Below are 23,388 nucleotides of genomic sequence, written 5' to 3' on the forward strand. Positions count from 1 at the left end.
CTAGATAGGGAATCTTGGAGAGCTGCATCAAACCAGTCAAATGACTGAAGACAAAAAAAAAAAAAATATATATATACACACGTGTTTGTATACAGAGTGATAAAAGGAGGAAAGAAAAATAATTTAGGAACTGAATCTAGAGCTTGAAATAAGGAAAAATTTTAAAAGTTAACTTAAACTTAAAATGTAAATGTGAAAAGACAAACTTATGTCCAAAAATGCATAGTTATCGAGTTACAGCAAGTGAAAAATTATACTTTGACTTCAACTCATGTTCTTATATAAATGCACACTAGAAAGGATTTTTTGAAATTCCGAGTTTAAAGGGTTAAAAGTGAAGTATCTACGAAATTTACTATTTTTTGAATTTCTTGGTAAGAAGTAAAGACATCAACTTGATTTGTGTTGTGTGTAATTTTCATGTGAATATCTCAAAAACTAATTTTTAGATCCAACACAAGTAACCATATAGTGCTGGCGAAGCTGTGATGGGGAATGCTCTATTTTTTTGGGCTTGCAAATATTCTTCAGATATAGAAGCGAGCCATTATTGGCTAAATATCTCCCAACCGTGATGGGAAATGCAAACCATGTAGCTTCAGCAAAGCTGCAATTGGGGGATGCTACGAGGATTTACGAGTCTGTAAATAAAGTAATGAGACTAGTTTTTTGCAGCCAAAGTGGCAACACTGTAAAGTTACTAGTAAACATTTGTTTATATAAACAGATAATTTGTATTAGGTATTAATATTTTTAGTCTACTGTAGCCACGTAAGACGTAAACTTTTTGTGAAAAGAGTTTTTGTTGTGCGTGAAAAAAATGAGTGATACTAATTTTGAGCAATGTTGTACAATCAAGTTTTGTGTTAAACTTGGTGAGAATTCTACTGAAACCTTTTCAAAATTGAAAAGGACGTATGGAGATGACACTGTCACGAGTTCAAGTTTTTCGGTGGTTTAAAGCATTTTCCGATGGCCGGGAATCAGTTGTGGACAAAGCATGCTTTGGAAGACCATTAACATCAAAAAGTGATGACAGTGTTGAGCAAATCAGAGTTTTTGTCTACAGGACAGACTATATATAAATCAATATGTTTACTGAGAAATTTTTGAAAGACTGTGGAAAAGAGCTGTTCACATGAGACCAGCCATCAAAAACAACTGGATGCTGCATCATGACAATGTGTCTTGTAACATTGCACTCTCAATTAATGTATATAATATATATATATATATATATATATATATATATATATATGTATGTATGTTATGTGTTCGTGTGATTTGACTTATATGTATGTATACTTTTATTTTCAAATCCTGTAGTTTTCATGAACTTTGATTTGTTGAATCCATTCTGTAGTTACAGGGTGAGTGAAATAACATTCATGATTACAGAGCCAATGCATAATCTTCCTTTGTATGGTAGTCAAGTAAAAATTAAACTATTTATGATTAAGAAATTAATGAATACTAAAAATATGAAAGCACAAACTGGACTGTGTGATAAAATTGATCTTTTTGAGTTTTACATTAATTTTTGTGATATCTAAGTTGCATGTCCTAATTCTCCAACCATCAAGTTTACCGCTTATATAACAGTATAAAATTTCAGTATGACCTTATTTCAATGAGAGAATTGAAATTAGAGCAACATTTTTCACTAGCTGTAGCTTGATAATTTTACTCAAGGATCTATTTTCAGTTCTTTTTATTATGTACACTAAGTACTACTATAATCCTTTTGCAAAACAGCTTTAATAATTGGTCAAAGTGTATTAATTAAATACTGATTTTAATGTATGTCCTCTGTAGTCATCTGTTCACCTCCAACATCGAACATGCATATTATATAAATCATAAAAGCATAGTTGCAAAATTCTGTACACTTTGATGTTATACTGTCCTTCTGTCTTTCACATAGGAAAGAAAAATTATTAAATTTTACTGGAATTTAATTTTTTAAATACACACAAAGTCGAGAGTTCTAAGGTTCAAATGCCAGTAAAGGCAGTTACTTTTATATGGATTTTAATACTAGATTGTGAATACCAGTGTTCTTTGGTGGTTGGATTTCAATTAATTGCACACTCAGGTATGGTGCACGTGAGACCACACAAGGCTACACTTCATTTACATTCATACATATCATCCTCACTCATCCTGTGACGTAATACCTTATGGTGTTTCTTGAGGCTAAACAGAAAAAGGGAGAATGGTGGATAGGCAAAAAATAAATATAACTAGTTTTGTTTGACAAGTGTACCTCATGTATTTCGAAGTAAAAATTGGAAATCAAGACAAAACTTGGGCACGCCACTATGTTTGCTACACATATGTTGAAGGACTTAGACGGTGATCAAAGGGTGAACAAAAAGCATTCAGATTTGGAGTTCCAGTCGTGCATCAGATATTTAGGAGTGACGATTAACCATGCATGCATGCAAATTCAGTGGTCATGTTAAGGAATGTGCCGATAAAGCTGAGGCCACATTGAAGACAATTAGTTTGTTGATGTCATCACAGTCTGCCCCTAGGGTCTCCAGGAGAAGACTTATTATGTCAGCGGTCACCTCATCTATATTTTACACTGCTGTTAATATACTAAGGAATCTGGTGAGATTGAGACGGGTTCATCGATTGTCGCTGCTGGGAGTTATCTCGTCATACAGAACCGTTTCTTACAACTCGATATATATACTGGCAGCCGTCTCTCCCACCGACTTATTAGTACGGTAACAGATGAACGTCTATGAAGGCGTAGTAGATCCAACCATCATCTTACGAGCTATTTACAGTGCATGGAAACTTCGAGGCATACTTACATCAAATAGGTCGGCGGAAATCTCCCGTTGCATGTACTGCGATTTTGATGATACAGCTGAACACATGCTATTTTACTCTGCCGAGTGGATTGAGTAACGGTCACTGGCTGGTATAACAGGCTTTGATCCTATTCGCGGTGACAGTGTTACTCAGCAAAGACGTGAAAGCTAGAAGGGATTATTAATTTAGGGACGAGCGGACAGCCCCAGCCGCGAGGTCTGGCATGATCAGGTGTGCCGGTTTCAATGAACGGCTGGGAACTTCGAAGGAGATTACGAGGTGAAAAATTTAAGATCGAGACCCGGCTGTCGGGTGGGGCCCGGGGACGACATATCGGGCCCAGTTACCCACCCCTGAGATTTAGAGGCTGGCAAGATTAAGATCCAATCGGGCAGCTGACCTGCCATGCCGAACGTGCTGCCGGTATGTGGGGAGGCCCCCTTATAGTAAAAGGACGCTCTCCTGGGCCGAGCTTTACTTAATTGTATGTCCAATCCAAGGGAGTAGGGATAAAAAAAAGGTGTGGCGAAAACCACGACATCAAACCAATGATTGTTACTTTTGTTCGACTGGTGTTCACGGTTTTAATTTGAAGAATAAAAAAGAATCTTTATCCAAATACGCCATCCGATGTACACCCAGTTCCTCATGGTCCAGACGTATCAGTGCCAATTCCACCAGAAAATTTACCTGAAATAGGCGATTCCACAAGTGATTTAAATGAAGATAACATCGAGTTTTATGAATCCGGAGATAGTTGTGTACTAGAGCTTTATTCACAGTCTGAACTAAATGATTTCATTCGAGACTTACATCTGACAAAAGAAAATTCAGAATTGCTTGGTTTGAGGCATAAAGAGAAGAACCTGCTAGCAGCTGGCACCTCATTTTCCTGGTTCAGTACAGAGAAAAGGATTTTCTTCCATATTTTTAGGAAAAAGGAGAATTAGTTTTCTGCACAATGTACGTGGACTTTTAACTCTCGATTTAACATTCTGTACGAAAGTACTGATTGGATACTATTCATAGATTCATCCAAGAAAAGCCTCAAATTGGCCTTCTTCACAATGGGAATACGTATCCATCAATACCCGTCGGACATTTTGTCCAATTAAAAGAGGGCTACGATAATTTGGAATTCGTTCTCGATAAAATTAAATACGACAGTCATAAATGGATTACGTGCGGTATCTCAAAATAATATAGATGCTCCTAGGACAGCAAGGAGGAAATACAAAGTTTCCTTGTTTTTTGGGTGAGTAGGATAGCAGAGACAGAGGTAATCATTGGATAAGGAAAGATTGGCCAAAAAGAGCTTCATTAGAACCTGAAATGAAAAATGTGCTCCGAAAAGTTCTCATAGATCCGATTAAAGTACTCCTTCCACCTCTGCAAATATAGTTAGGCTTGATGAAGCCTAACTTTGCTAAAGCCTTATCAAAAGAAGGTAGATGTTTTAAATACATCTGTGACAAATTTCCAGTCTTATTAACCGCCAAAAAAGGGTGGGCTAAAGGAGGATGTCTTTACTGGTCCTAACATTAGAAAACTTCTCAGAGATGGTAATTTTGAGAAACAAATGGTAGTTGCAGAAAAAGAAGTCTGGGGAGCCTTTAAAGAAATAGTAACCAAGTTTCTGGGCAATAAGAAGGAGTCGAACTTCAATCAATTGTTGAGAACATGCTGTTCTCAAAAATTTAGGCCGTTCCATGAACTTGAAGGTTCGCAGCATAAGTCAAAAAAGTGAATGTATTATGTTACTTTATTATTAAAAAAAGTTTTATATCTACTTTACTGTATCACATTTTCGCAATTTTTCAACTTTTTACAAATTTTAAAATTTGCGAAAAATGCTGACGCGATGGAAAAAATGAAGGTTATTTTTTAATTCAGCGCAAAAAAATGCATTGAATTAATTATAAAAAACTAAAAAACACAACCATCGCAGGGTTGTGTTATAATTTTTTTTTTAGAAATATATTTTTATATATACCTTTACAAAAGAGTACATAGACAAACAAGCATATACGGTGGCCCCAAATATCAATACTATGGAAATCCCTTGAATTCCTTTGTTGATAAAATTTATTTTCCTCCAATCGTAATTTTTATTTTAATATTTAAAAAAATAACATAATAGCTAATTTTAATTCTCAGGACAAAAACGGTTTTTGTAACTGTAACTTTAACAACAATATCCTAGCACGGTTTTCCACTCATACTGTTAATTTGTAATTCCCTACTGAACAATTTCCAAAAGAATACATAATAAAACCAACTCTGTACATATTCATAAATAATAATTATTCATATCCTTCATGGACAATCGCCCATATAAATTTTATATTTGATCTCATGAAATACAATAAAGAATCAACACCTATTTTTTTTAGCAAATGTTTCACCGTATTCTCTCCAAGGCAAACCCGGACGCAATGGTATACACAGATGGTTTGAAACAAAACAATACCATTGGCTGCACTTTATTGTTAATGGCCAAACCTATATGTTTGGTCTACCTGGTATTACGAGTGTCTTTACTGCTGAACTGTATGCTATAGATAAGGCTTTGAAAATCATTAATCCTAAGTACCGTCGTATCCTTATTTGTAGCAACTCTAGTAGTGCTCTGCAAGCCTTAGAAAATCTTTATTCCAGGCAACCTATCGTCACCGACATTTACTATGCAATCGTCGAGTTGAACCATTGCAACACACAAGTGAGTTTCTGCTAGATCTCTAGCCACGTGGGGATTCCGGGTAATGAATGTAACAGACTCTGCTGGTAAAGTCACATGTAGTCAACTATCCTTCACGTCCCGTGTTACTGCATCCGACTATACTAACTGTATGAAACTCATTCCTCGTGCAAAGTGGCTACGATAGATACCAAACTACGGCACATTAAGGATTTTGTGTTGCCATGGGACTCCTCATACAGGAAATTCGCCGTGATGAAGTGGTGTTATGGTGATTGCGGATAGGACAAACGTGAGCTAGTCATGGGTATCTGATGTCAGCAGTATGCATGCGATGCAACTGCCGCTTGACTGTGGGCCACGTTCTTGTGGAATTCATATGTTATGCGGACTTGCGTAGTAAATTTAAATTGCCCTGAAATTTTCATCAAATTCTGGGCAATAATAAAGAAGTTTTAGACCAGGTGTTTTTATTTCTCCGGGGTGTTAATATTTTACATATATTTAATTCTGTTTTTCAATTTTTTTTGTGAAAGTTGGAGGTTTTTGTGTTTTAGCATTTAGTTTAAGTTTTTTGTTTTGTCTTTATTTTAATATTGTAGTTTGTTTTGATTTTATTTATAAATATCTACTTTAAGTTTTCATTTTGTTTTAATTTTTTTATTCTATTGTTTTTGTATTTATGTTTCATGTTGTTTTTTCTGGGCGGTTTTTGTAAAATTTTTAATTGTGGATTTTTTTTACTTAGTTTGTAAAACTCATACATCAGGTTCGGGCGATGATAACGCCAGAGCACGTTTTGCCCAGAAAAACCAAATAAAAAAAATAAAATAAATAATTATATGTAGGATATCAAAAGAGGTGGTGTTAGTCAGACATAAGAGACTGAGACATAAGAAACTGATTCAGAACATTATAATAAAAAATGCTCATGTGGACAAATGCGGTATCTAGGTTTATTTTTCCTCTGTCTGCCATAATGAGTTTTTTCTATAAAAATGTGTACCTTTAGAACAGGCAGAGATATTTTAATAAAATTAAGTGTCTACCACCAAATTAAATTAAGTGTCATCTACCAAATAACATCTTATACAAAATAAATACCTTTGAAAGCCTCAAAATGGCTGCCTTTAAATTTTTTTAATTATTAATACCTTCAAAAATATTAGTTTTATTGAATAAAATGTTAACCCATTTATTGTGAACAAAATGATGCCTTAACTGTTTAAATTAGTTAAACAGATATAGCTGATATTGATTAAGCAGATCGCAAAAATTATGTAGTCTGACAATTTTGTGCCATTTCTCTTATTAATTTAATTACTGAAGATAGGAAAAGCAGCGCTCTATATATATATATATATATATATATATATATATATATACACACACACACACACACAGGTGTTTCTAAAATGGTGGGTTGACTATACTTTTTCGGATTCTACATGTAGAACTAAACAAAAAATAACCTTAGAAAAAATGGCAATTTCTCCTTTGTTCTCTCCCTGTTCGCCACTTTGTTATTTTTATATAAAAATTTATATCAAGTTCAAACACACAGGTGTTTCTAAAATGGTGGGTTGACTATACTTTTTCGGATTCTATATGTAGAACTAAACAAAAAATAACCTTAGAAAAAATGGCAATTTCTCCTTTGTTCTCTCCCTGTTCGTCACTTTGTTATTTTTATATAAAAATTTATATCAAGTACGAGTAGAGGAACACATTATTATTTGGTAAGTGTCTTGGTAATAAAGTTTTAAAATTGGGGAAAAAATCAGAACTTATATACCATCGAAAATTAAAAAATGGCAGCCATGTTTATTTTTAAATCTGTTATACCTCCATAAATATAAATTTTATCAAAATGTGTGTTTTTCTAAAATATTAAGTGTTTTATTTTGAATACAATGACGTTTTATTTTTTAAAATCGGTTAGCAAATAGCCCAATTATGGCAGAAAATTGATGTTGTAATTTGTGTCTGTTTTCATGTCCTCCACTTTACGTTCAATTCGATTAAATATGAATTGTTTTTATTTTTAGTTAATTCTAGTATTGTAAATTAGAATCAAATTATATAATATAACACACACACACACACACACACACACACACACACACACACACACACACACACACACACACACACACACACACACACACACACACGCACGCACACACACACACACACACACACACACACACACACACACACACACACACATATACACATACACATACACATACACATACACATACACATACACATACACATACACATACACATACACATACACATACACATACACATACACATACACATACACATATGTATATATATATATATATATATATATATATATACAATTAGCTGTACAGTATTATAAATGTATTAAACTAAATAAATGAATGATACAAATGATATAATGCACTGCTTTTAAATGTTTTACTAAGCTATAACTTGGTCATATAATCTTGTATCTAAAAAGCAATTGTCTTAAATATGATGGACAAATAAATAAATAGAAACTAATGGAACTACAAAGATTGATGTGAATACATAATTCACAGGAATGAAGAGTGAGTGGAGGGAGGGGGAGAGAATTAATACAAATGAGAAGGCTGTATTTATGGCGCTACAAAAAAAATAATAAAAATTTAAAAAAAACTCCTTTTACTTAAAAAGCTTTTGAAGTTCCTTCCTTTAATAAGTTGATGAAATCTGTACAAAAGAAAGCATTATTCTATGAGTATTTACTCACATAAAGAAAACATATATACAGCTGAAGAAACTTTAATTAAAAAAATTACTTTCTTCAGAAATAATTAAAAATATTTTATTAATAAATTAGTTTCATTAGTATTTACAGAAATTTGAACAGAACATTTAGATCATTACAAAAACTGAACATATGTACAATAAGTCAGTACAAAAATTTTATAATTGTTCTATGACTGATATTGTTTTAAACCTTTTAATTCAACATATGGTGCTGGCAGACGCAAAACAGTATATTCATCATTTGTAAAAACACGATGAAATGGAAGAGCAGATCCAAAAATAAGTTGCAAACATAGCTGTGGTTTCTCTTTGTTCTCAGGCTCTTCAATATCCCAAAGATCAACCATATTACATCCATTTCTAAAAAATAAAAAAAATAATTTCATTAAATTTTCTTTTAAATGTCAAAGAAATATGTTCAGAGGTTCCAAAAAAAAATGTATTTCAAAATATACCTGAATCTCATTTAAATACCATACATGAATATGGGATTTTCACTTTGATTTCAAGCAGCATTACTATATGAAAAGTTGAAGGATTTCCAAATTAAACAATTTTGTTAACACCTATTACACCTTCAAATGCACTTATAAGAAATATTTAACTACTCCCTATATCTTGATCACTTGATTTAACAAAATGTTGACAAAAATAATTTTATTTAACTTATTACTTGGATACTGACTTAAGGAAATAACAGTAATCTATTTTATTGAAATGACTTATACGGTAAACAACAATCTTCTGTAGATTTAAACATCTGCAAAAGTATTCAACTAAGATAAGAAAAAAATTAGTAAGTACAAAAAATGATTAATTAATTTAAATAATACATTCTGCTTCTATGATCTAATTTTAAAAGAAACATTAAAAAATTATAGTTAGAGAATATCACAATATTTTTGTTTTGGTTAATTGAAGGGGACTAGTAGGCCTCGGGTGGCAAGGAGTCCCAAACCTGTTTGACACCAAATAGCTTTTTGGAGTACAAAATAGTTTTTGTAAAAGTACAAAATTTTCATATGATCAAGGTTTCTACTGAATCCCAGAAATACTAATTAACAAGCTTATTGTATTTATAAGTGATGTATGAAATTATCATTTAAAAGATACGTTTAGAAAGAAATTAAAACAGTTAAATTGAAACTTAAATTATAATACAATGTATGATTTATCATGTAAAATATGTAATTAACATAGTAAATACTTAAGTTAACTATTTATTTTTTTACCTGGTTTCTCTTGTGCACCAATCATTTGAAACAATTAAATAGTCAACCTTAAGAGAGGATAAAGTCTTAAACACCTTCTCAGGAGATCTACGACTGAACATTGAGTACACTTTCTTAGTTCTTTCTCTAAAAATATAAAAAAATCAATTATAAAAAGTATGGAGCCACATAATTTATTATTACACAGTTAATTTAATTCAAAATTTATTACTCTATGTTTATTAATAAAAAAAAGTGTAAAATATACAATCTTTTGCTATGAATGGTACATAATAAAACATTAAATAAATCATGTCAGAAGTGGGTATTTATGCTACTACACGGATAAAAAAAGAGTAACTGCCCCAACTATGCCTGATGATGGATCAAAGGGTCCTTCATGGAAAATGGATAAATGGATCAAGGGAAACCACAGTGAAAAACCTAGATCAAACAAGCATCACAAAATGCACAATTAATTATAAAATACAAAAAATAGGTGTGGTAACAATTATTATTATTATTAACAATTTAAAACTTACATGATCATCCGTCAGACTTAAGTCTGTCGACAGATATACTAAAAAATTATTATTACATTATTAAGTGGTTAATGCAATAACCAATTTTATGTAACAACTAAAGATATTATTAGTTTTATAATAGTTATAACAGTAGTACAATTATAAAAATTAATTTAACAAAATTAAACTATATATTTAAAAACTAATGAACAAATTATTTCTTTAATATTTGTAATGTATTAGATTTAGTAACTAAAACTATATTCAAGAAATAAAACTATACTTAATTACAACAATGAATTACACAATTAATATCTTGTTGCAACAATTACATAAAGAAAATAAATAACTAAGCTTTAACGATTCAACAATACATTATTTATTGATTTACAATAATTATCCACATTAAAATAACTATCCATAATAGTAAAAATCCATATTAATAATTTACAATATAAACACATGAAATTATATTCAAGGTAATATGTGAAACAACTACTTATATGAAACAACTATAAAATAAAAGTTATAAATTAAGCTCTTAGAAATTATTCTTCTTAAAAATTATTTCAGCACATATTTATGTACATGTATACTCAAATGGTGAATCAGAGAACATCTTTTGAACGTTTTGAATTTATATTATTTAAAATTTTATTGACAGAGTAAGCTTTCTGTAAAAAAAAATCTTTTAATTTTACTTCAAATAAATTGTGAGAAATAGTGAAGTAACTTATTAAAAATGACAATGAAAGCTTAATAACATCCTTTCTCATAAGCTGAAGTATTGTCCAGTTAGATAAAAAAAACCTAGTTTTATTGTTTAGTTTGACAGAAATGGATATCTGTATGATTCATATTTGTGAGCACCAAACAATATTCTGATAGTCCATTTTTACTTCCTTGTATTGTGATTCCTAAATGAAGTATTGTGATTGTGAAAAATTTTGGTTTACAGATTTCAATGGAAATATACATTTTGACCATCCCTGAATCCATTTTGACTAGTTTCGACGTGATGTCTGTACATACGAATATGCGTGTGTACCTCGCATAACTCATAGATGATTAGCCATAGAATTCTGACATTTGGATTTACTTTGACATCTAGTTGTGCACCTTCCCTTTTGATTGCAATCGACTTGACCAAAAATGTCAAAAAAATTCAAAATATTTGGATTTTGGACTTTTTCTTAAATGCAGTAATAAGCCTTCATTGAGAGTTTTTTAACAATATACCATAAGTGGTACTTATGTATACTTACGGTAATTTATTGTATTGATCTAGAGTTTTCAGTTTCAAATCCTAGTAAAGGCAGTTACTTTTATAAGATTTTAATACTAGATCATGGATACCGGTATTCTTTGATAGTTGGGTTTCAATTAACCACACATCTCAGGAATGGTCGACCTGACACTGTACAAGATTACACTTCATTTACATTCCTACGAACATATACACAGTACAGAGTACTGCATACACATACACAGTGGTTGGTTGTATGTTTTTTCATACATATCATCCTCATTTATTCTCTGAAGTAATACCTAACAGTGGTTACGAAGTCTAAACAGAAAAAAAAAGGTGCAATTATGGTGCAATTGCAATGAATTGTTTCACCAAAAATCCAAGCACTTTCTTTGAATTGCTTCATGCAAATGGCAGAGAACTTAAAGGTACTACTACTACAACCTTGTGACAAGAACACATGATGCACTAAGCCATTGAAATCAAAGAAGAACACAATGATCAGAACCTTCACAATCGATCAAACTTGAGCTTTGTTCGGTCTTGGCTCTTCAGGAAGCTTCCAATAGGACGACTGGACCACCTTAGTTTTGACGTCATACCCATACACCATGTTTTATCACCAGTTATGATCCATTTGAGGAGTTCTGGATTGTCATTCAGTTCATTCAGCAACTCCTGAGCAATGTTCATTTGGCACTACTTTATATCAAAATTCAACAATTTTGGGGCAAATTTTGCTGTCTTGCATTTCATGTCTAAAACATCCAAAAAAAATTGGTTGGCATGAGCCAAACAATATCCCAACATCATCAGCGACCTCTCTGATAGTGGTTCGGCAAGTGTCCATAATCATTCTCTTAATTTTTTTTGATATTGTCATCAGCTGTTGACATGCTGGGAAACCCAGGGCACCCATCATCTTCAAAGCCTTCTTGAAAATGTATGTACCATTGTAGACGCTTGTTTTATTCAAAGAAAAATCACCAAAAGCAACATTCAACATTTCCAATGCAGTACTGTACTTTATTCCATTCTTAAAGAGAAATTTAATGCAAATTGTTTGTTCCATTTTTGCCACAAGTTAAAAATCACTGACCATACAAACACACTTGTAGCCTTTTTGAAAACCAACAATAAACTAAGCATCCAATACAGCTATACACGTAAATATACAAGCTTACCAACACAACAAAAAAAAGTGACAACTGGATTTATACAAGAAAGAAAATTTGAAAATTCCATATATTTTTTTTTTTTATCAAACCTTGTATAATCTACTGGTATACTTGTTTTTTGAGCAATATTTCAATCAGTTCAACTAGGGTTCCAAAACCTTTTCACATAAAAAACTCTATAAAAATTTCAGTGTTTATAAGAACATAGATAGTTAAATATCCACATAACACAAACTATTCCATTGTACCTCTCAGTTAGACTTAACATTTACTCTACATTTTTCTTTCTAAAAATATTTAATATTTAGTATGATTTAGTTTTATTTTAAATTGTAGCAGCATTCAAAAAAACGTGTACGGTTCTATACTCACTTCATTCTGACAATTTTGCTTTTCAAAATATTTTCTTTTTATTCACACATACTGTATTCAATTACACAATTTTAAAATTTGCTGTAACAGAATCCTAGTTAGGATTCTTGAATCCTAGTTAATTAGGAAATAACCTGCAAAGTTTTTATCATACAAGATAAATTAGATGTTAAAAGCATGAATATAGATAATCAATACCAACTTTAATAAATATATGACCTAAATGAAGTAATAAAACCAAACTGCATCAGAAGATGCCACTGACTGGTTCTTCAGACTATATTCAGTTTTGATTATTATTAATTACAATGATAATAAAAAATTATTAAAAACTAAAACTTAACATACTCTGAAGGGTCAATGATAAACATCTCTCAGACACTGAGTTCTGTTTCTCTATTTAAATGATAGATTTAATAATATAAAAAAATAAAAAGATTAGATTATGTTTGAATTTTTTTATTGACAACTAAATTCACCACATAAATTCAAAGTTCATGCATGGGAATATGGAATGGAAATTTTGTAGCATGTGAAGAATACAATGCCTGTCTGAGATTTGAACCCAAGGCCTTCAAGATAAATTGCGAGATATGACCACTTCACATAGAGATTGGCAAATTATTTAAAAAAATAACAAAATTTAATCAGCATATTCCTACAATTGACTCTTTAATACATCTTAATACAACTGACTAATTGTACAACTGTCTTAAACGGACAAACTGTTTTAATTTTTTTAAACAATAAATAAAACAATAGAAAAGTGATAGTAGCAGTAGTCACTAGTTGACTACTGGCTAAATGAAGTCATCTATTACACACTATTTAACAATAGTAAAATAATTTACCATTATCTACTGAATAGTAAATATAACAAAAATTTTGTTCCTATAACTTAAATAACAAAGAAAGCTGAATTTTTAGGTTGTTTGCTTCCTTAACAAAATTAGAATAAAGAAAAAAAAACTAACATAACAAACAATGAAATAGGCAAGATGAGTTTTATAGAAAATGTGACATTATACAAAATACACTGAATTAATGAAATTATATTCTTTATTTTAAACAATGGCCAAAGACAAAATTTGTATTTAATATATTACATAAATATTTTGATTGTAATTTAGATACTGATTTCTAGTATGATAATAGAATTGTAATATTACATAAGGATTTAAACCATACTAAAATAAGTGATTTAATACAAGAATTCCAATAACATTTTTGAATTCAACACCTCAAAATTAGTTAAAATTATTCTAAAAGAATACATATTCAAACAAATCTTTTTGTTAAGTAGTATAATTATTTCATAGGATAACACTGTTAATTCATTAAATATAATAATACTTCAATTAATATCTTTTCCAAAAGACTTAAATAAATAAATGAAAATATTACCTTAATTTAGCATCTTCATAATGAGGATGGTTAACAGTAGGTCGTTGTGCTGATAACAAAATTGATGCCATTACAGGCATAGTTCCAGCAAACACTGCTGTAGGTGGTGTATTCGTTTGTACCCAGTTTATAAGTTCTTCCAATGGCACATTACCATATTCACCTACAAAAATAAATTAAGTTAACAATGATTAAACTATGAAGACCACAATTGCAGAGACTCTAAAACTTCATGCACACCTTTTGTTCACTTGGGCAATGTAGGGCACGTCTGTTGACACCAATGGCCTTCTTTGTCTTGATAGATTCTCAACCACTTACAAGACATCTGAACCACTCATAGAAATGTGTGAACCTCAAAGCCCTCTCTACACACCTCTTGAATCATTTTGTGAATTTTGGTAAAGTTTTTTGCAAAGCTTAACACAAAATTTCACTGCAATTCTTTGTTCATGTAAATCAGTCATTACAAAAATTACCAAATGCACCAAACAACACATAGGTTGAATGCTATGAAAAAATTAATCATCATAGATCAGCAGATGGTTGGGGATTGTTCATTACTAGTATTGTAGGGGTTGCTTACATTATGCAGTGATGGCAACCACATTCTCAAAATATTATAAGCACTACAGAAAAAAAAATTTGGTTTTTTTTTTAACAGACCTTGTATCTCTTATCTAACTTCAATCTTTTATGCATGCTAAGAAACTCTCCCGGTTAAATTTATGCTTTTTTTGGATTGTCTAAAATTACAACAGTTGAATGTATTTTATACTATTTTTATAAAAATACACTTAAAAATGTAGTGTATCATAATTTTTTTTTGTTAATATTTATTAGTTTTTCTCTCCTTTCATTTTTATTCATTAAATTCATTTATTTTTTTGGACATACTTTTCCTAAGTGTCTACTATTGAATGTTTAACAATTGAAACGGCCATTTAGTTTTGGGTTTTAAGTAAAACATTTATAGTTTTGAGCAAAATCTAGTAATCCAATTTATATCAATAACTATTTATCATAAAGATCTTTATTTGTAGATAGTGAAAAATGTTAAAAAGAATAACAAAGGATAAAAATTGTCTAAGGGAAGTCAGACTTTAAAATACTTGAATTACATAATCCAGAATAAAGAATGTAGTAAATATTTTTACAGGATCAGTATAAAACAGAAAGGAATAGAAAATAGCAACAAACCAGTTAATAATTTAAGACAAAAGAACAATTTATGACAAAAAAAGAACATGAAAAGACTAAAAAAAAAGAACATGCAAAGAGGGAGGTACAGAATAAAATAAAATCAGATTGAAATAAAAACTGAAAAACCAAAGAAAAATAGGTAAGTTATATAGATGTAAGAAAACACCGTAATATATAGCAAGATGTCTAAGTCCTCTTATTAACTACAAATGTTCTCATCATTTAGAGCCATTTATCCATAACATTCTTTTTCAAATTTAATATTACATACATTGAGGCCACATAACTGAAATGCTTTTACTTCCCAAATATTCATTGTTTACTCAAGGATGAACTTTACAAATTTTTCAATAGATTGAGTTCTTATTCATACATTTAGGACTTAAGCACATGACAGAATATTATGTTTTCACTTTGCATTTGGCTAGCACAAGAGAAACTATTATTGTTTCCATTCTGCAAAAGGCTACTTAAAAAGCTTGTAACTACTGCCTGTTCATGTGATAGCAAAGAAATAGGTAAAGTTACAACCTGCTTGAAGTATGCATAGTAAATGATTCTATGCCTTTCACATAACCTGATACGTGCTTAACAGGTTTAAAATTAGTGTTTTAAGGTTTTTGGTGTCTAAACTGATCATCCGATAAACTACCTAAAATTAAAGAGATGTGTACACCTATATAACAGCTTTTTTAAAATAAAACATAATTTATACAAAAATAATTTACATAAAAAAATAAAGCATTAAATGAAATAAATTAAAATCTTACCAAATATGTTTCTTTCTGCTTTTATAGATGAAAAACCTTTTGTACATACAGCTCCCATCATAATAGCAAAAATAATCCAATGAGCTTCAGGTGATAATTTATTTCTATAAAACTGAAAAAGAAACGATTCAAAATTAAATTACACTATCAATGAAAAGTCTAATAACACTTTCTTGAACGACCATTCTTATTAATAATTTTCAATACTTTATAAGCGAATTATTATATATTAAGGTTACATAAGTCTTTAAGGGATTATTTTTATGTTTTGAAGTTGCCTTAAATGACGTGATAATTATTTTAATCTTTTCACACTGCTACAATTGAAAAGTTACATTATTTATATAATTTTATATTTATAAGATTTTGTTTTAAAAATCTGCAGGTGGCACAAATGAGTTTTTTATGATTTTAATAAATCTCTGTTGGGAGTCCTACATACACTAAGTTAAAATAATTTATTTATTTCGTGTTTTGGCGGTTTTACGGCTTTTTTTCAAGCATTAAAAATTCATTTTTCCACTATTCTGGGATTTTAAAACTTGATTTGCAAAATTGATATTTATATATTTTATGCATTTTAGTAAACCTTACATTAATGCATTTGAACAAACTTGATAGTTTTATACCATTATTGCATAATGATTAAAAATGACAAACACTTTGAGGTGAAAATGATGGCCAATCACAGCCATTTGAGTACTTTTTTAATCCTCTAATCATTACATTCTTAATCCAAAACTGAGATCAAAATCAACATCTGTGACAAAAATGTTCACACATATATTGAATTAGATATTGAATTCAATAATAAAATGTTTGTTCATTAAAAATTAATAAATCTAAAAGCATCACAATATTAACATTTTACAACCTTTTTTTTTAATAATAATCATACTGTTTAAAAACGGAAGTAAAGTATAAATAACTTAAAAATTAAGATAACAGAAAGCATGTAATCTTAAAATTTGACAGAAAATGTCATCAATGAAGTCACAGTAATTTTTAAAAATTGCTTATCATCAATTCAAAAATCAAATAGTCAACAAAAATTTCTACTTTGCTCATAATGACTACGCTTACTTATGCTGTACTGATGAATTTTTCCTATTTTTTTACCAACTTAATAGTTACAATATTTATTTTGTGTAAACATATGCATCTGTTGAATGAACAGTCACCAGTCCTATAAATTTGTCTAACGTAAATAACGTTTATGCAATTGCAACTTCAATATAATAATATAGAATTCAATATCTATGTATGTGTGGGAACACTTTTTGTCTCATATTTTGATTTTGGATTCAGATTAAGCATCATTAGTAGATAACAGAAATACACAAATGGCCGCGATCGGTCATTGGCTTTACCTCAAAATGGTCACTGAAATTAAAATTCTTAATAATCATTATATAATAATGGTGTAAGCTATCAAGTCAGTTCAAATGCACTAATGTAAAGTTTACAAACATGCATAACATATAAATATCAATTTTGTAAATCAAGTTTTGTTAAATTATTTTTTAACATTAATCTACACTTTCAACAAATCAACTTGCCAGCATAAGGATCAGCAATTCTTGATTGTTTTCTCAAGGTAATAAATCCTAATTTTGCTAATTCTTCATACAGATTTAAACATGAATGAAACATTTCTTATGTAAATGAAATTAGAAGCACTGGAATACATTATATAACTGAAATTTAAAAAATTCATTATTGGAAAAATTGATGTAATAATTGGCAGAGAAAAGAGAAAATTTTATGGGACATTCTTTTTTTCAATGAAAACCTTAAATATGCAAACAGGTTTATTCAAGGAATTCTAAAAAAATTTTTAATATGTTACTATATTGTAAATTAAATAAGACCTTATTGGTGAAAATAAAGTTTATGTGTAGAGTTCAACTGTTTGTTTTTATTAGTCTGATCCTATATTAACTGGGCAGGATCACCAAAGTTACTTCAGGTTATGAGATTATCTAGCATTGGAAATTTTTTTATGATTCAAAGAGAAAACAGTTCAAAATGTTCAAAGTATTTCTCTTTCAAATATGATCTGCTCATAGTTCTGCAAGTGTCAAAACAATATTCAATTGCCTGCCAAATCTGCTCAACAATGTTTAGTGTAATCGATTATAAAAAGAGAAAAGTAATTTTTTACTTTAAAAGGGCAAAATATTATTTTTTTCAAAATAAAAAAGATTAAATTATTACACACAGTAAACAAACACAAATCCCCTGAAATATATAAAGTCAACTGCTCTGACCGCTCAATGTTCTACATTGACTAATTGGGACAATTTCTAACAAAGGAAAAAGAACACTTAAAAGTCCTACTAGTAACATAGTAACATTAGAGTCAACAATCTGCCAAAGTCAATCATAATTCTGCCAAAACTGACCTTTTATTTTACATGCTCATATGCAGATGATATTTAAAACACTTGAACATTACAAAAAATATAAAAATAAACAACAATTTTTATACTAAATAAATAGAAACAACTCAAATCCAACATACATTTTAAGTTACTCCTAATGTGTATAGTCTAATTCATTGTAAGGGTTAATCTTAACCAATCAGACACCATATTTAATACAGCTATATAATACTACACAATAAACAATTTACTCTACTTTTGTCTGTGATATTTTATGGAGGACTCAGGTGTCACCCAAATAAACCATCCTTGCATTTTGCACCTCTTGTACTTGCCCAATATCCCATGGCAATGTGGTCGGCGTTGATATAGTCCAACTTCTGCTAGAAATCAAGTTAAGAAACAGAAATAGATTCAACTACTATGGTATGGTGAGGGAAATGATTTTAGCTTTGTTGGTTATAATTTCATTTGAGTGCATAGTGTAAACGATTTATGTAGGTACTACTTGTAAGTAGAAATTGTATAAAAAGTATAACCAATTTTACAGGTAGCATAAGGTAATTAAGCTCCCAAAAAAGTAGAATACATTAGATAGCTGAACACTAAAGTAAACAGATAGAATAACCAAAAATGACTATCATTATTTGATTATTTAAGGGAAATAAGGTTAGTATTAAATAAGTCAAACTGTAATATTAGTTGTCTAAATTAATTAACCAATTTGTAAATGTTATTTTATTATTTACAGTAATGTAATATTAATATTATTATTCACTGAATAAAATAATTTCATTTCAAGTTTAATTGTAAATAGAATTTAATATAAACCAGGGTGTAACCCAGCTACAGTAAGTTTAAAAATATTAGTGCTAGTATAAAAATAATATCAATATTTCCAGTTATAAATAATTTCAGATATAAATTTAGAGAAAGGAAAAATAGAAATCTGAGGTAATAAATAAGTTCTTCAAAAGATATTAGGCTACTTTGAATAAGATTTAAATAAGTTATTTAAAAAATAATATTACAATTCTTTGAAACAAGAACATTTAATTAAAATTTTAATTAATTAAAAACCAATCAAATATTAAAAGTATTACCTTACGAGATCCTATTTGAGAACAAAAAATGCAGAGATGAGGAGTAAAAAATAACTTCAGCCTCATTACCATCACAGCCATTACTGTGAAAACACATAACTGCAGAAATGTATATACAACCTCTGGATCAAAATCGCAGAATGGTCTGAAAAAGATTCACTATTATGTTTACAAAAATTGGTAAATAATTTCAGACAGATATGTTAAAAATGTTAAACTTTAATTAATATTCATAACATAATTTAAATATATTATTACTTATATTAGGGTCACTCAGAAAAATAAATTTATCTGTATATTCTATGCCAGTGGTGATGACAAGTTCTTATGTACAAATTAAATAATTTGTTTCCCTTAAATCCAAAAGCTACATGTTCACTTCCTAATTTGTACACACTGACAATACAATACAGTAAAAAAACCAAATTATAATGCTTAAGTACTAACAGCAACCAATAACATCAAGTACTGCGATATTAAAACAACATAATATAGAATGGTTGTATATTTTACTTAACTTTTAGGACAGCAACAATTTTTTTAATAGTTTCTAAAAGGATATTAAAAAGTTAGGAATGCCATAGAAAGCCAATTTCATTTAAGTTACCTTACTTTTTGTTTACTTCCAGCATCTACTGCAGCTGATTTTACACCTTTAGTTTACATGTTTCCTGCCCACAAAGTAACCTGTAGGTCTTAAATTCTCATTGCCTCTTGAATTTTTTCATACCACCTATGCCATAGTCATCCTTTGTCTCATCTTACAGGTAGCGTACAACAAGCAACTTTATTCAGAAGTTTTCTGGTCATCCCATTGACACAACTGAACCATATTTTCTGTTTTTTCTGCACCTTATCTACAATATTTATAAATTCCATTCAGTGCTACATATCACTGTACCTAATCCTGTCTAACCTTTAGTCTTATAAGCTTCTTCTACAAAAGACTATTTCATTAAACAGCAACTTCAAATGGTTCCGTGAACTTAATATCCCACATCTATGTTCCATATAACATAGTCTGAAACATACTTTTGTTAATTCTTTTGTTCCTCTACAGATATTTCAACCCCATAAATATGCCACTTCGAGCAGTTATTTTTTAATCTTAAAAAAAATGTTAAAAACCAAAACATTCAAATTATATTCGATTCGTGATGCTTAAGTCTTTAAGTGATATATTTTCAAAACAACACAAAAATAAAAAAATGATGCAAACCCCGCATCCCTACCCAGTCCCATCATGGAGTCTCACGTGGCATTACCAAGTCATGATTAGGATCGCCACCAGTGGAATCATGGGGTATGGTAGCCCAGTCACACGGGCTACCATATCCCAGCAGCACGGCCATCACCACCAGTGGGAGCCCCTAATCAAATCACAAACAACACCAATATAACCGTGGCATGATGCCAATGCACCTACCTCCAATCAATCCAATGCCTAGACCGCAACCCTAGTCACCCAGGATCCTACCACAATCAAATATCTCGACTAAACTCCCTCTGCAGACCTACACACCGCAAGGGCGTGAAGAAAACCAACCACTGTAGACAACTCCTCGTGGATCATCCAGTTACTATGGAGATCCAGAAAGGAATGTATTCTCACAAGTTCCCTAACAGCTCATGAACGTTCGACCTCATATCAGGGTGGCAATAGGATAGTTCTCACATGGCAGACATTAGTAACTAATTTAAAAGAAAATGTCACAGATTGAATTGGTACACTTGTGAAATATCATTCAGGTAGCTGAAGAGGATTGATAGATGAAAGACAAAATGATTGAAGAAATACTGAATGGAGAAAATGTTCATAACCTAGTTACAAGAATATAAAGTCACTATCCTAAAATAAAAAAGAAGTGTTTGCATAATCAAATACGTTTTATTTTATACTTTTTACTTCCTTGTACAAAGTACTTTGTACAAGACTTTTTGCAAAAAATTTTGATTTTCAGATTTCAACGGAAATTTAACTAGTACATCTGTAAGTATGTATGTACGTATGTATCCCGCATAACCCAAAAATAATTAGCCATAGGATGTTGAAATTTTGGATTTAGAACTGCTGTAACATCTAGTTGTGCACCTCCCCTTTTTATTGCAATCGACTGAACCAAAAGTGTCTAAAAATCCGAAAAATTTGGATTTTGGACTTTTTCTTAACTGCAGCAATAAGCCCTTATTGAGAGCCTTTCAACGATATATCATAAGTGGTACTTATTTTCATTGGTTCCAGAGTTATAGCCCAATAAAATTTTAATTAATGAAATATTTGGATCTTTAAGGGGAAGGCACATGGTTCAAATGCAACTTCATTCCCTTTTTTTTAACTTTTTCTTTAATTTAAATATATTGATTTATTAATAATTATTAACCTCTGCTTGTAAAAAAAGTTTTACAAAAAATAATAATTCAATAACAAAAAAAAAAAATATGTAACAAAAAATAAAAATAATATTTGTAATAGGCATACAAGGTAGTCAAGTAGTGTCTATATCAGATTTTTTTTAAATATACAAGTTATGTTTTCAAATAATTTCAATTATCAACTTATATTAGTTATTTATTTTGTCTGATTTTATATTTACTAATATTTATCCTTATATATTTGTTTTACCATTATTTTATATATTATATACTACATTTATTACACTGGTAAACACAAAATTTGGAAGTGTAAAGGGAGAAGGTGTTCTATATAGTATTTTATATGCTGAATCGAATATGTATTTTGAAACAACCCATCATCACATAGCGTTCTTAAGTTACAACCCCTTAAATTTATTTGTTCCCATCATTCTTGGAACAAAAATACAAATAAGTTAGTACGTCTGTATGTTTGCTTATTCACATCTGATTTATATTTTGATGCATGCTGTAGACTTATATTTGCATAACAGTCAAATGATGTCATTTCATGTCAAGCCAGATACAAGGTGTGTGAGAAAAGTAATGAGATTAGTAACACTGTGAGCAATCTGGCAACGCTGTGTCTACCGGTCCGGTTTGTTCATCCCTTCCACATATTCAGTATGAGTTTCAACTCTGTTCAGCCAACACATTATTTTTGATAGTGCCATCAGTGAAGTTGTGTTTTTGTTGTGTGTTATGAAAATGGAGCATCAGAATATACTTCTGTAAATTCTTCCATCAGAACTTGAGCAATATTGTGCAATCAAGTTTTGTGTTAAACTTGGGGAATCCACAAGTGTGGCCTTTGAAAAGTTAAAACAGGCCTATGGGGAACATTGCTTATCAAGAGCACAAGTTTTCCACTAGTACAAATCATTTTTGGAAGACCAAGAACACGTTGAAGATCAACCTCGCTCAGGGAAACCTTCAACTTCAAAATCTGACGAAAATGTTGTGTGAAGATTCTTGTGAGATCAGACTGTCATTTAACAATAAGGATGATGAGTGAACAGTTAAATTTAAACACTTTCACCGTACATCAAATTTTGACAGAAGATTAGAACATGCGAAAGGTTTGTGCGAAATTGGTGCCGAAAAACTTCATAACGGAACAGAAGGACAATCGAAGAAACGTGTGCATTGATCTTCTTGAGAGGAATGATAATGACCAAGAATTCTTCAATCCTGTGATCACAGGTGATGAATCCTGAATATTTGAGTACGATCTTAAAACAAAACGGCAAAGCGAAGAGTGGCACAC

The 23,388-nt window shown here is 30.3% G+C and overlaps 1 protein-coding gene across 1 annotated transcript in view; it reads right to left on the bottom strand.

Moving 5' to 3' along the window:
* Positions 1 to 8,352: 8,352 nt before the first annotated feature.
* LOC142319187 (protein C-mannosyl-transferase DPY19L1) overlaps positions 8,353 to 23,388 on the bottom strand; it is a 60,666-nt gene continuing 45,630 nt past the window's right edge. The window contains exons 10-14 of the mRNA XM_075356180.1: positions 19,710 to 19,854; positions 16,223 to 16,334; positions 14,250 to 14,412; positions 9,544 to 9,669; positions 8,353 to 8,671 (exon numbers count right to left, since the gene is read on the bottom strand). Coding sequence (XP_075212295.1) covers positions 8,479 to 8,671; positions 9,544 to 9,669; positions 14,250 to 14,412; positions 16,223 to 16,334; positions 19,710 to 19,854 — 739 coding nt within the window. The 3' untranslated portion in view covers positions 8,353 to 8,478. The remainder of the gene's footprint in view (positions 8,672 to 9,543; positions 9,670 to 14,249; positions 14,413 to 16,222; positions 16,335 to 19,709; positions 19,855 to 23,388) is intronic.

This window comes from Lycorma delicatula, chromosome 1 (assembly GCF_047948215.1).
Source record: "Lycorma delicatula isolate Av1 chromosome 1, ASM4794821v1, whole genome shotgun sequence".
Lineage (NCBI taxonomy): Eukaryota > Metazoa > Arthropoda > Insecta > Hemiptera > Fulgoridae > Lycorma > Lycorma delicatula.